The sequence below is a fragment of the Nicotiana tabacum genome, chromosome 16, assembly GCF_000715075.1.
Source record: "Nicotiana tabacum cultivar K326 chromosome 16, ASM71507v2, whole genome shotgun sequence".
Taxonomy (NCBI): Eukaryota; Viridiplantae; Streptophyta; class Magnoliopsida; order Solanales; family Solanaceae; genus Nicotiana; species Nicotiana tabacum.
The window spans coordinates 155,436,464-155,451,471 of NC_134095.1; the positions used below are offsets into that span (position 1 = coordinate 155,436,464).

At 34.2% G+C, this 15,008-nt stretch overlaps 1 protein-coding gene and 1 pseudogene across 1 annotated transcript; both read right to left on the bottom strand.

Moving 5' to 3' along the window:
- Positions 1 to 136: 136 nt before the first annotated feature.
- On the bottom strand, positions 137 to 2,855 carry LOC107759728 (transcription factor SRM1-like). Its single transcript, XM_016577728.2, has 2 exons — positions 2,509 to 2,855; positions 137 to 389 (listed from the first exon to the last, which is right to left on the bottom strand). Exons 1-2 carry the CDS (start codon positions 2,853 to 2,855, stop codon positions 137 to 139), a joined length of 600 nt encoding a protein of 199 aa, XP_016433214.1.
- Positions 2,856 to 7,378: 4,523 nt separating this feature from the next.
- On the bottom strand, positions 7,379 to 8,382 carry LOC107759720 (E3 ubiquitin-protein ligase RGLG2-like; annotated as a pseudogene).
- Between the last annotated feature and the right edge of the window lie 6,626 nt (positions 8,383 to 15,008).

Consider the following 15,008-nt stretch of genomic DNA (forward strand, 5'->3'; position numbering starts at 1 on the left):
AAACGAGATTTTTATAGAAAAATTTGACCGTATAAACTCCCAGTTCACTAAATAATTCCCTAAATCAATTGCCAGCTAGCTATGAAGAATAAACTTTACAAGTTTCGAGTCCATTGTAACATTCATGTACCATTATTTACAAAGGGAAGTTGTAATTCTGATAGCCTCCTTGATTCTGGTTATTGTTTTGAGGAAGCAGAATATTGGCATCCACTGCAATGTCATGAATGCTGGACCTTTTCCTTTCTTTCTTTTTAATGTCTTCTTGTCTCTGAAAGTATTTTTGAGCATGACTTGCTACCTGCATAGGAGTCCTTGTTACCACTACATTTCTTGAAATGCTTCTCCAGTCATCCTTTCCATATCTCTCCAGCCCAATAAGGAATAATCTGAGACAAGAAATTCAAGGATTGTAAGCCAACATAACATTAACATCCCTTTCCTTTGGAGCAACAGGAAAGTTGTCTCCGTATGACACGAGTTCGAGCTGTGGAAGCAGCCACCAATGCATGCATTAGCGTAGACTAGGGGTGGCAAACGGGCGGGACAGTCGGATATGGGCGGGACGAAAACAGTATTGCTAAAACGAATAAATTATTTGACCCGATCCATATTTAATACAGATAAAAAAGGGGTTACCTACGAATAATTAGGATATCCATATTATCCATTACTTCTTGAATATGATCACTTTGGGGAGAATTCCGAGTCTCCCAAACTTGTCAATTAGAGGCTTAAACCCATTGGTCATCCATTTTCTAAGTGGATAATATGGTTCTTATCCATATTTGACCCAGTTCATTATACAACTCATATTTTAATAGATAATATGAGAGGATAACTGTTTTCTTTTAACCATTTTGCTGCCACTAGCGTAGACTGTCTATATCACACCCCTTGGTGTGCGGCCTTTCCCCGAACTCTGAGTGAACGCGAGATGCCTTGTGCACTGGGCTGTCGCAAAAGATTCTTTTTATTCATATGCCTACTCCCATTTTATGTGGCAAAGGTTGAATAAGCACCAAATTTAAGAAGAAAAAAATGAAAATGTTTAAAACTTGTGAACTGTGTGTCATGTCACAATATTTTTGTCATTACAAAATTTTGAAACTTGTACTCCCAAATCATTTTTGGGGCTATAAAAATCTTTTCATAGAGCTAAAATAAAAGTTTAAGTTAAACTATTTTTAAACATAAAAAGGGAGTAGGGAGTACCTTGACACAAGGGAAGCTATCAATGTAGCGGCAAAGGTGTTCGTTAAAGTGTTTTAGATTGTGAGTACAACCATAGGTCTGACACTTTAGTATTTTTTGAATTTCCTTGATGAAAATCTCGTATTCCCCTAAGTGTAACAAGTGTCAGCCAATCAACGGAGAAGAACTCATTGAGAATATCCTAGAGTTCTTTATTGTACAAGCAAAGGCCATTTACCCTACCACGAAATTTTAGCGAACCTATCTTTTGACTTGAGACCTAAATTTTAAATAGTGACAACTAGCCAGGTTTGTCATAATAAAATCTTTTAATGTAACATAGAGATAAGGATATGTAATTAGTTTAAATTAAAGAGGCTCATTTTGAGCCAAAGTCTTGTACCTGACTTCATATTTTTCTAAAGCAATCTTTAAACTCTTAAACGGTAAGAAGAGCGATAAACAAATTAACCCAGAATAGTACCCAATAGGTAAGAAGACTTTCATTATTAACATGTGGAAAATATTGAGGATGACAAAGATTATAGGTTGTACACTCACATAATTTTCCAAAAGTAAGAAAATTGTATGCAGTGTATCCCACGAGTGAGGTCTGGAGAGGATATTGTAAGCAGATCTTATTCCTATCTTGAAAAGGTAAAAAAACTATTTCTAATAGATTCTCGGCTCAATAACCTAAATACATAAATTGTACCCATAAACAAAAACCTAATAATTGAATCCAACACAAAAACCAAATTTGGTGATGTTTTTCTTCTAGGTCTTGGTTGACATAATCACCAAGTAGTCAGCACAGCCAGGCTTTAGTGTAACGTGTTTAACTGAATCTAGTATATTCGACACAAAGCATAGATATACATATGAAAACAACTACTATACAATTTAAACTTTTTTGTAAAATCTGATTCCACAATTCTAAAAGTAAAATAAATTTAACTCTAAGATCAACCTTTCACGTTTGAATTATGAATTCGCCTCTACCAATATATACTGATGGAATAATATGTACACACCCAATGAAATAGTATGGGCACAGATTAAGACACGAGTTGGGAAAAGGAAAAAAAAAGGGGCAGCCCGGTGCATTAAGCTCCTGCTATGCGAGGGGATACGAGAAGGGCTGGACCATAAGGGTCTATTGTATGCAGTCTTACCCTGCATTTATGGCATTTATGCAAGAGACTATTTCAACAACTCGAACCAGTAACCTATCTGTAATCTCCTGGTCACGTGACATCAATTTTACCATTTACGTCTACCTTCAGAAGGAAAAAAGGAAAAAGAAAGAATAACCTGTGTTCTTCTGGGGTCCAAGGGGTGCCCTTTTTCCTGATCTGTTCAGTATGGTTCTTGTAATTTGACATAAAAGAGATATTACGACTGGTTCCAGATTCAGGCTCCCACTCGGAAGAACGATCATGGTAACTCGGGATCTCGACTCGTCCCGAGTCAATCACGAAGACATCATGGACAAGTGCATCATAGTGAGCCATGACATCCTCAGGACTCTTACCAGGAACATGAATTGCAATTTTCTGCCATCTGTTAACAACACCTTCAGGGTACATAACTAAAGCCTCCTCGAATAACTTGTCCTCGTACCTCGTCCAAATCGACGACGTTGAATGAATCTTGTACATGGTTGTAGTAATTTTTGTTTAAGGAGTTATGTAGTTTTCTGGGCTCTACTACTTGTTTCCTGTTTGTTTGTTGTTTGCGTCAGAAGGATTTTGGTGAAAAGACCAAATGGATAGTGCATAGTAGGAAGATATAGTTGTGCATGTATTAGGGTATTTGGGGAAAAAAAAAATAAGAAATAGTCTCATTTCCAACTGGTAATCGAATGTTAGCAGAAATTATTACCTTAAAAATTTCGGAAATATCAATAGAACATGCTGGAAATTTATACGCAGAAATTATTATATTGAAACTTTCTGTGTTTCAACCGGGGTATTTTCGTCCAGATTTTATCTCCGTATAAAATAATAGTTATTTTTCAATGACTTTACAAACGTTACCTATTCTTCCATTATCCGTCCAAAAGCTGATTAGCTCATGCAATTTTCACTCGTTATTTTAGGGGTGTGGAAGTTTATTAACAGTAAAGTTCTAGTCACGCCTGGCATCTTTTGGATTGGTAAGTGAAAGGCTTCTATTCCTTTATTTTCTCACTAGGGTCATTTGGGTGATGATTTAGTTAAATCGGGATTGTAATGACGCAAGAATTGATATACCATGAATAATCTATATCTATACCGTAGGGCCGATCCAAATCGAAAATCGAACCAAACCGATTAAGTAAATCGATATTTTTTTTGATTTGGATTGGTTTTGGTTTTAAATTTTAAAAACCGATAATATTTGATTTGGTTTTGGTTCTATTATAAAAACTAAAAATTAAACCAAACCAAACCGATTAATTATATACAAAATTTAATAATTATTTATTTACAATATAATATCTTTTTCTAAATAATTTTAAATATTTTATGCAATTTAATTGTTATTCTGAATTTTGATTTATCCCACTTATATCTTAAAAGATTGTCTAAGCCCAAAATAATACGAATCGGCTAATTTTCTTTTCCTTTAAGACTTTAATTCTCTAACCCTTCGCACATACTTTTGCCTAACAGAAGAGTTAAAAAAAATCCGACCGTAAGAGTAAAGAAAACAAACTCAAATTGCAGGACTATAGTGGCTAAAGCTTGAAAAAGCAAACATTTAGTTTGTTTTTTTGTTCATTCTTTTCATATAAAGAGGTAAATAAACTTTCAGTTCCAGAAGAAATATACAAAAAGCATAAATTTAGCAAATTATTTTCAGATTATTGTATAGTGTTGTTTCACTGTTATCGACTTATTATTAGCTTACTAAGAACCGAAAAATCGAACCAAACCAATAACAATCAAACCGATGGTTTATATTTAATTTGGTTTGGTTTTGATTTTAAAATTTTAAAAACCGATTAAATTGGTTTGGTTTTGGTTTTAATTAAAAACCGATCAAACCAAACCGTGAACATCCCTATCTATATCTATATCTATATCTATACTATATTAAAAGCACGAAGGTCCTTAGCGAAATGGTGTTCGCTTTTTTTACCCTTTAAAAACAAAATTTACATTGGATAAAATTGTAAAATCAAAAACTTTCCTTATATTTAGGAATTCTAAATAAATAAAAAAATCTAATATAATTTAGTGTTTGATATCTTCTCCTAATAAGGATACAATATATTAAGACATAAAGGACCACAAAAAAGGTAGGAGGAAAGATTTTTGTTGGTTTCCAACAAGGAAACTTCACGTTTTATGTGGTATTTTTTTTCTTTGTCCTTGTTTAATCAAAAAGACCAATTTTTCTTTTCATATGATTTATTTGTTGTTTTTAAAATTTAAATCATAAGTATTTTATTAGAAGCTTGGTTGTTAAATTCGTTAAAATTTACTATGGCATTAAGTTTTGAAATAGTAATTATTGTTGAAAAAAATAGTAATCATTAATTTGTGATAAGAAACTAATTATCATAATTTAATTTACAAAAGTACCTAAATTACCTCAGTGCATATGTTAAAATAAAATAGATGGAAAATGACTTTTATTTTTTGGTCAAACAAAAACTAATATTATTACTGAGATATTTTGCTACATAATTTAACTTTACAAAACAAGAATTAGTTAGTAAATTCATCTTGTAGCTAATAGGATTTTTTATGATATATAGTTGATTCTGTCACTAAGTAGGATTAGCGATAAATTTTATTATTTAACTACATAATTTATCTATCGTTAATTTTTCTTCTCTTTGTAGTTAACTTGTCTTAGAATACATGGTACCTAGATGACTATTTTGATACGAAATTAATATAAAAGAACGAGATACATAATAACACTAAACTTTCAATTATCTTGGTTGTTGTCGTGCTTAGATAGAACATCCACTATTTTTTGTTACTAAGTAGGCTCAATATTTGTCATATTCAAGAGCTTATATTTTTAAAAATCTTATTGTTAAGGGCTTATATTTTTCATAATTTTATACGGATCGATAGAAGGTACACGCGCATCGCGCTTATCCTAGCACGAAGACCCTTAGTGAAATGTCGTTCGTCTTTTTTACCCTTTAATATAGATTTTATATTGGTTATAATTATAATTTAATTATTCTACTAATATTTAGAACTTAAAAGTCAACTAAATTTTGGTCATTAAATTTTCCCTTATTCGGACTACATATATAGAAACTCAATTTTAGGAATTAAACACCAAATAAATATTTACTTATAAATCTTTTCCTTAAATAAATTATGTAAAGTAATTATGACATTTTCACACGTGCATTAGAAAAAATGTGTACAAACGTGTTAGAAATCTACTAATAAAATTTTAGATCTAATTTTAGGTCTTCAAAAATTAAAGATTACTAATAATATGTAAACCAAACTTAAACATACTAGGTTGTGTATGAAAATATATATAAATAAGTTTAATACGATATGCTTACGTTTTGAAAATAATAGTAGTATTTTTAATTTGAAGTAATAAGTACTATAATGTACTTTAAGTTAATTATTTGAATTAGTTGAATACATATTGTAAATTTATACACATATTAAATTAAAAACCGATTACAATACTCGAAAAGTAAAACATATATAAGATAAATTTATATATTGAAATTAATTAAAATAAATTATATATATTTATTCATAAGTAATTTAAGGTAGTAGTTAAAATAGCTAAAAGAAAACATAGTGAGCGAAAGGTATAAATTAATATTCCTGATTGAATTAGCTATACAAAATCAACATTCTTTGTTGAAATAAATTTACACATTTATTTTAATTTAAAAATAATATTTATATAATTTTTTAAAAGTTTTATACTCATTTTGATAGATTACACGCGCAATGCGCGTACCGTAAGACTCGTGATATTAATACAAAGATTGTTATATAAAGAATAAGTAATACGAACTGTAATAACGCATAAATTGTTATACATGGAATAAATTAAATAATAAGGAATTGCTATTTAGGGATTACTTATTGTTATGTATTTTTGCTCTTATCCATGTATAACTAAGTACATATTACTAGGGGTGTGCATCATGAATTTCTAAAAATTGACTAAATCAATGTACCGTCGAACCGATTATTAAATTTTTTTTAAAAGATACAAAAAATTAATCAAATTGTACAGATAGCCGTTCGAGGGACCAGCCAAACATGACACATCCAATTTCTTTACAATCAATAACTTGGAGGTATGACTAAGCTGCTTAACATATCGATTTGTTAAATCAACGTACAAGAAGATTGTATCATGAGTTCGAAACTCATTTCCTTCGGTACGGAAATAGAACGGTAGGCAAAATTACGTAAGAAAAGCACCTCTTGGTGTAGTCCAGTCACCTCTGAGAACAAAATAGCACCTCTTAGTGACCAAGAATTAACCATATTAATTTAACAAAAGAACGTACGCCATACATTTATTAGTTTTGATGTGAATATTTAATATGAGTAGAACTTCCATAAATCAGGCAGCTTTAACAAAGAGTTATGGATTTTCTCATATCAACTCCCTCCAACACCTGGCCTCCATCCCAAAAAAGAAAAATTCGGAAACGGTTTCTCTACCTCACAAGACGTAGGGGTAAGGTTTGCGTACACCCCATGCTCCTCAGACTCCACTTGTGGGATCACAGTATGTATGTTGTTGTTATTGTAATGAAAGCTACGAACATTTCACTTTGTTGTAGAACACAAACAACTCGAAAAGTACACAATGGAAATGACAGAATACTATAAAAGGCAAGTTATTTTAGAGTCCGATTTTTTGGACAATTTTTGTCTATAACAAAGCTATTATAGAGAGGTTTGGCGATGATGGAACAAACAAAGCTATTATAGAGAGGTTTGGCTGTAGTATCCGTAACAAGACAGCCATAAATCACAGTTCTCTCGGTTCTATACTCACAAATTTAACAAGACACATTGGCTCATAAAACAAAAAACCAGAAACTTGTTCCGAATTAAAGAAAAGTTAAAAATACAAACTTTAACAACAGAAAGAAGTAGTGATTGATACACCAGAAACTTACTCTACAATGAAAGAAAAGTTTAAAAAACAACGTTTAACAACAGAAAGAAGAGCGGCACTAAATTGCACCACCGCGAGGAGGGGGAAGAGGAATCGTGTTAATTTCCAGCCCTCGACGAGCACCCAAAATGTTCAGCTCGAGAGTTGCCTTGTACTGAGACGGTATTTCCATCAATGCTGCTAAGGCAAACTCTGCTTCTTTCCTGGACCTGTCTGCATTTTTTGACATGATTTCCGTTAAATTAACAAACTGGAAATTGTCAAAGGCTCGAGCGGGGATGTTGTCATCGAATTCCCTCATCATGTCCCACGGCCCGTCTCCAACCCCAACTACAACAATAGACAAGGCATATTTACTTGCTTTCACAATTGCTTCAATTGTTCTCTTCTCTTGAGGGTTTAATCTGTTACGCGCATCTCTTGTAACGTTTCCATTTCCAACCTGTCCATCCGCGATTATCAATAAAACATGGTACTGGCCACCACTCTGCTCTACAATACTGATTGACATTTCAATAATAGGAGCAAACGATGTTGGTCCTGAAAGGCGTAATTGAGGAACTAATTGTCTATATCGACTCAGTACTTGCTCGAATCCATTACAGAATCTCCCATCAGGATAGAAACTGAAGACGTGTTGGTCACTTGTCGAGACATCACCAAATCCAAAACAAGGAATCAGGTTATCCTCATCAAATTCTGATAGTGTTCTCCCAATGATGGATATTGCTTGTTCATTTGGATTTTGTGATGCAAATTTTTCCCGTGGAATGACCTCGCGCCCATCCACGCATTGCTCTTGGTAAAATCGATCCCAACAATTAAGTTCGAAGTCTCAAGCCCAGCACATGCAAGCGCATCAGTAACCTGCTCTATGCTGTTGTAGTCATCATTGATCTTTGAATATTTCCTCTGCAGCCTTTTCCTTGATTCAGGAGGTGGCGGCGGATAATTGTAGCTAGATTGAGTATATTGTGACTGCGGATAGCCTGAATATCCGCCAGTTTTTGGACTCTTTGAACACTGGCCACCATGAAATCTGCAGTTTGTAATAACTGTCATTAATCTATAAGATACGTAGTAAAATTCAAAATATCAGTGGACTTGTGCATCATGTCTCCAGGCTTATTAAAGGTTTCGCCTTGCACTCCAGCCTTTTAAACATTAACTTAGATTAATTTTTTTTTAATTAAAGTACTTTTGTATAACTTCTAAATATCTAAATTAGATTTTAAAAATTCAGTAAACTTATTCTGATTTAGCTCCAAATATTGGTAAAATTGACCATCGCTAAGCCTAAAGCATCAAATGAGGGAAGGGTGAAAATTGTTGCGGAAGCCAAATGTATATAGTGTGAATGAGTCACAACTACTATACCAAAAATTATGGCAGCCGCTAAATAATAAATAAGACAATAATACGACAATAAAAGGAACACCAGAATTTATGAGGTTCGGCCAATTTTGCCTACTTCCTCGGATACAACCAATATTTTATTCCACTCCAAAATACAAGTGAAATAATACTAAAGAGAGAAGATACAAATGCCTTAAGAAGATGAGAAGGCAAATGAGAGGTGTATTTAAATCCTAAACATTAGGCCTCCCTTTAAAGGGAAATATTCCCAACCAAAAGGCTAAACCACCGATGTGGGATTTGATAATTTCAACAAATCTCCACATTGGCAAAATTCCACATCTTCAATTTTATCTCAATAACAAATTTTGGTTGTGTCTTCATCTTCAATTTTCAGTGTTCAACAATGTTGATCAAATCCAAACAATGTTGAAACTTGACCGCAATCACCACTTTTGTCAGCATATCAGCAGGATTCTCTGTAGTATGAATTTTATTCACCGTGACTCCACCTTCTTCTATGATTTCTCGTACGAAATGATATCGAACATTAATGTGTTTCGTCCTTGCATGATAAACTTGGTTTTTCACTAATTGAATGGTACTTTGACTATCACAAAAAATTGTGATACTTTTTTGTCCAATTCCAAGCTCCTTTAGTAACCCCTGAAGCCAAATTGTCTCCTTCACAGCCTTTGTAATAGCCATGTACTCTGCCTCTATTGTAGACAAAGAAACTGGTGACTGTAAAGTAGACTTCTAACTAACTGGTGCCTTTGCAAAAGTAAACACATAACCAGTAGTTGATCTTCGTTTGTCCAGGTCACCCGCAAAATCTAAGTCACAATATCCAACTACAGTCTGATTGCATTCCTGCTTAAAAACTAACCCAACATATACAGTATTATGAATATACCGTAGAATCCACTTCACAGCTTGTCAATGCTCATTTTCTGGATTATGCATATATCTGTTAATAACTCCAACAACTTGTGAAATGTCAGGTCTCATACATGCCATTGCATATATCAAGCTACCAACAACATTTTCATATGGTACCCTTGACATATACTCTTGTTCAGCTTCATCATTTGGCGACATAGTAGTACTTAGCTTAAAATGGGGAGCAAGTGGAGTACTAACTGGCTTAGTCTTTTCATCTATGCCAAAACGTTGTAGTACTCTTTTCAAATATTCTTTCTAAGATAAACAGAGTTTCTTTGAACGTCTATCTCTTATTATCTCCATGCCAAGAATTTTCTTTGCCTCACCCAGATCCTACATCTCGAACTCCTTCTTCAGTTGAATCTTCAACTTATCAATTTCTTCCGAATTCTTGGAAGCTATCAACATATAATCAATATATAGGAAAAGATATACAAAGGAACCATATTTAAGCTTGCGCAAATACACACAATAATCGTATTTGCTTCTCTTGTACCCTTGCCGCAACATAAACTTGTCAAATCGTTTGTACCATTGTCTAGAAGATTGTTTCAATCCGTACAATGATTTTTCAAGTTTGCACACCATATTTTCCTTTCCAACAACTTTGAATCCTTTTGGCTGAGTCATGTAGATTTCCCCCTCTAAGTTTCCATTAAAAACGTAGTTTTTACATCCATCTGAACTAGTTCCAAATCCAACTGTGCTGCCAAAGCCAACATAATTCTAGTGGAGGAATATTTTACAACTGGAGAAACACTTCATTGTAATCAATTCCCTCCTTTTGAGCATATTCTTTGGCCACCAATCTTGCTTTGTAGCGAACATTTTCTTGGTTAGGAAATCCTTCTTTCTTTGCAAATACCCATTTGTACCCAATCGCTTTCTTTTCCTTCGGGAGATTGGCCAATCTCCATGTATGATTCTGATGAAGGGATTGTATTTCATCATTCATGACAATCCTCCACTTATCTTCTTCTAAACTTTGGACTGCGTTTTTATAAGTGGTAGGAACATCATCAGCTACAATTGAGGTGGCACAAGCAACCGTCTCTATAAGACGAACAAGTTTTGTTATTGTCCTTTTTGGTCTGCTAGTTGCTATTGATTCAAGTTGTTGTTGAGGTTCCTGAGTTGGAATCTCCCTCTCTACTGGCTCTTCTTCTAGAGGATAATCTTCATTTGTTTCCTCCTCTGCTTCTTGTGTAGGAAAAATAAATTTTCCCTCAAACTCCACCTGCTTAGAAGCACCCTCATTTTGTTTGGTATCTTCTGTTACCTTATTTACCATAGCAGATTCATCAAAGGTAACATCCCTGCTGAATATTACTTTCTTTGTCATAGGACACCATAAGCGGTATCCTTTGACTCCAGAAGTAATCCCCATAAAAATAGCCTTCTTTGCCTTTGGATCCAATTTTGACGCTGTCACATGATAATATGCAATTGAGCCAAACACGTGCAAAGAGTCATAATCTACAGCAGGCTTTCCATACCATTTTTCAAATGGTGTCTTACCATCAATAGCAGCAGATAGTAAGCGATTAATGAGGTGGCATGCATATGTTATTGCCTCATCCCAAAAATTCTTTGCCTAAGCCAGCATTGGACAACATGCACCGTACCTTCTCCAGTGAGGTCCGGTTCATACGTTCTGCCACCCCATTCTATTGTGGTATATGTCTGACAGTGAAGTGTCGGACGATACTATCATTTTCACAGACCTTATTGAAATGATCATTTTTTTATTCACCTCCATTGTCTATGCGAATACACCTGATCCTCCTGCCTGTTTGATTCTCCACCATCGTTTTCCATTTGAGAAAAATTCCCAACACTTCATCTTTCCTCTTCATTGTATACACCCACACTCTTTGGGAAAAATCATCAACAAAGGTTACAAAATAGTGCTTCCCACCCAATGAAGGTGTTTTGGAAGGACTCCAAACATTTGAGTGTACATAATCCAAAATGCCTTTAATATTATGGATCGTTGTACCAAATTTAACCCTTATCTGTTTCCCTTTGACACAATGCTCACAAAACTCCAAGTTTCAAGTCTTTACTCCTTTTAACAATCCTTGATCTGATAGAGTTTTCAAGGATTTTCCTCTAGCATGTCCCAAACGCATGTGTCGTAGCTTGGGTGCTTCTGCGTCTTTGTTATCACTAGATGTCACTGTTGTTGTCCCAATAATTGTACTACCACGATAGCGGTACATGTTATTGTTCTTCCGATTGGCCTTCATTACCATTAGTGCACCGGAGTATATTCTCATCACTCCATTTTCTGCAATGATTTTGAACCCTTTTGATTCTAGGGCTCCCACAGAGATGAGATTCTTCTTCAAACCCGGTACATATCGAACATTTGTTAATGTTGCAATCATTCCATCATGGTTCCTTAATCGTATTGAACCAATGTCATATGAGGTAAGAGGGCTGTTGTCTGCTGTGTGGATAACTCCATATTCTCCTTCTTGAAAATCCACGAACCAGTCCCTGTTGGGACACATATGATAGCTACAAGCCGAGTCCATTAACCATATGCCTGATGATGTTGATGACTCTGTTGTAACTAATGAGAAGTCTGAATCATCACAATCAGCTACATTTGAATCCATAATGGCCTTTCCATTGTTATGTTTGGCCTTATTCTTCAACTTCGGACAATCTTTCTTCCAGTGCCCCTTTTCTCGACAAAAAGCATATTCATCTTTTCTGGGTCTAGATCTTGACTTGGAATTTCCCTTATTTGTCCTCGTTTGATTTTGAGGACGACCCCTCACAACCAGTGCTTCTCCTTCTCTGCCCTTCTGTTTTTCTCCCTTTCTTTTTTTCATAGCTGTACAAAGCCGAACAAACTTCTCTGAGAGAAACTTAGTCATTTCCATGGAGTAGAGTAGTTTGAAGATGCTCGTACTTATCAGGAAGTGACCCCAAAAACATCAAGGCCAAGTCACCATCATCAAAAGTTGCATTCATATTTTGCAAATTTGTGACCAAATTATTGAAACTGGTGATATGTTCATTCATTGTGGTACCAGGAACATAGGTGAAGCAAAACGGTCTCTTCTTCATGTACAATTTATTTTGACTGTTTTTCTTCAAAAGTTTATCCTCCAGTGTTTTCCATAATTTACTTGCAGAAGTTTTTTTTGTGTATAGATATTTCTGCTCTCTAGCAAGGTAGGATCGAATGGTACCGCAAGCAACACGGTTGATAATTTTCCAATCTTCTTCTCCAATAACATCTCGTTTCTTTTCTTCAATGGCACGATCTAGCCCTTGTTGAAAAAGGACATCTAGAACCTCGCCTTGCCACATCCCAAAATGTCCTGATCCGTCAAAAATTTCTACCGCAAATTTCGCATTTGACACAATTCTTGTCATAAGCGAAGATGCAAATGATGACGTATTATTGACACTTGATGTAGATTCTTCTTGTTTATTGTCTCCTATTTTTGACACAAATATTATTTAATAGCTGATGACACAAATCAAGATTATTTTCTTTCTGGTGTGGAAGATTAGACTAAGCTGCAACCACAGAGCATACTCAGACATAACTTTGACTCAGCTACCAAAATAAATCTTTTCTGATGTGGAAGATCAGATTATGCTGCAACCACAGAGCATACTTAGACAGTACCTTGGCTTTGATACCAATTGTTGCGGAAGCCAAATGTATATAGTGTGAATGAGTCACAACTACTATACCAAAAATTATGGCAGCCGCTAAATAATAAATAAGACAATACTACAACAATAGAAGGAACACCAGAATTTACGAGGTTCGGCCAATTTTGCCTACTTCCTCGGACACAACCAATATTTTATTCCACTCCAAAATACAAGTTAAATAATACTAAAGAGAGAAGATACAAATGCCTTAAGAAGATGAGAAGGCAAATGAGAGGTGTATTTAAATCCTAAACATTAGGCCTCCCTTTATAGGGAAAAATTTCCAACCAAAAGGCTAAACCACCGATTTGGGATTTGACAATTTCAACAAAAAGAACCCCATTGCGAAGTGAAATAGAACATGAAATAGAGAATACTAAAGATCCGAGCCATAGAATTTTTCTATTCTAACACAAGGTACTTATTAGATCGAATGTACTTACTCGATATACAATGATTTTGCTTTACTGACTAATACCAATCCAAGTCATTTTATGAATAAAATGTGACCAGTTAACCACCCAACAAAATCGCTGCGTGTTTTTCTTTTTTTGGTTTCCCACACGGTGTCTGGTACTCACATTGGGGTTCGACTAAATATGGATTCTCGCCGAAAAATTTCACATTGAGAGATAAAGCGATCCTTAACAAAGGAAAATTCATACTCACGGCTCGAACCCCAGAGCTGGACGAAGGATATTTGATGGAACAAAAGAAATACGCCTTTGACTACATGTTTTTTTTTTCCCTCTTTGACTATATGTAATATGTTTAGGTATTTATTTACTCTAGGGGCCGATCTAGTTCATTGTCTCCATGCAATATGTTCTAACTAAAACGCACAGAGAATAAAATGATGTAATTCAAACAATTCTCAAACAAACCACACTTCCATTTTTTTTTTTGTTTCTGAGTAATATAATATCGATAATTTGTGTTATGATTTCCTTACCAAAAGCATCAACCAGTACTGAGAATATGTTCAATTCCAATAATGGAAAATTGCATAATAACGTTTCTAAACATGCAATAGAAAATTAGAAACAAATACAAACAATTCTAACAAAGATCTTATTTAAGTATATAATTTGTTTAGGCTAACATGAAAATAAATACCTGTTGGAAGCTTTCTTGGGTTTAGATGTGAAATGAGTATGAAATCTTGCTTATGACAAATTATGGACAAAAGGGTTTACTCAATGGGTATTTATAATACCACTTCTTGTCCCTTTAAAAGTAGGTGACCACATAATTTTTCTATAACAATTAGGAATTAACTTTTCCAATTCCAAATAGAATTGGTTTTCTTATCCCAATAGGAATTGTCTCTCTTCATATTTATATTTTTGTTCTAGAAAAGAATATAATAATATTCCATTGAGATCAATTAATTTTCTTTATTTGTAAAATTAAATTCACAATTTAAATTTCAAATAATAAATTACACAATTCTCAAGCAAGAACCAGAACACTCGATCATAAGTGGGTGATCCATGCATATAGTATAGGTTTAACACTAAGACAGAGATAGGGGTGAAAAACAGGCAAGTCGGACCGGATATGGGCAGGTCGGAAACATGTAATATAAATAAAATATCCAACTTGCTCATATTTAATACGGATAAAAATTAAATAAACCGGTGGATAATATGAATACCCATGGCTTATTGAATGTGCTTATTTTTGGAAGAATTTCTATTCTC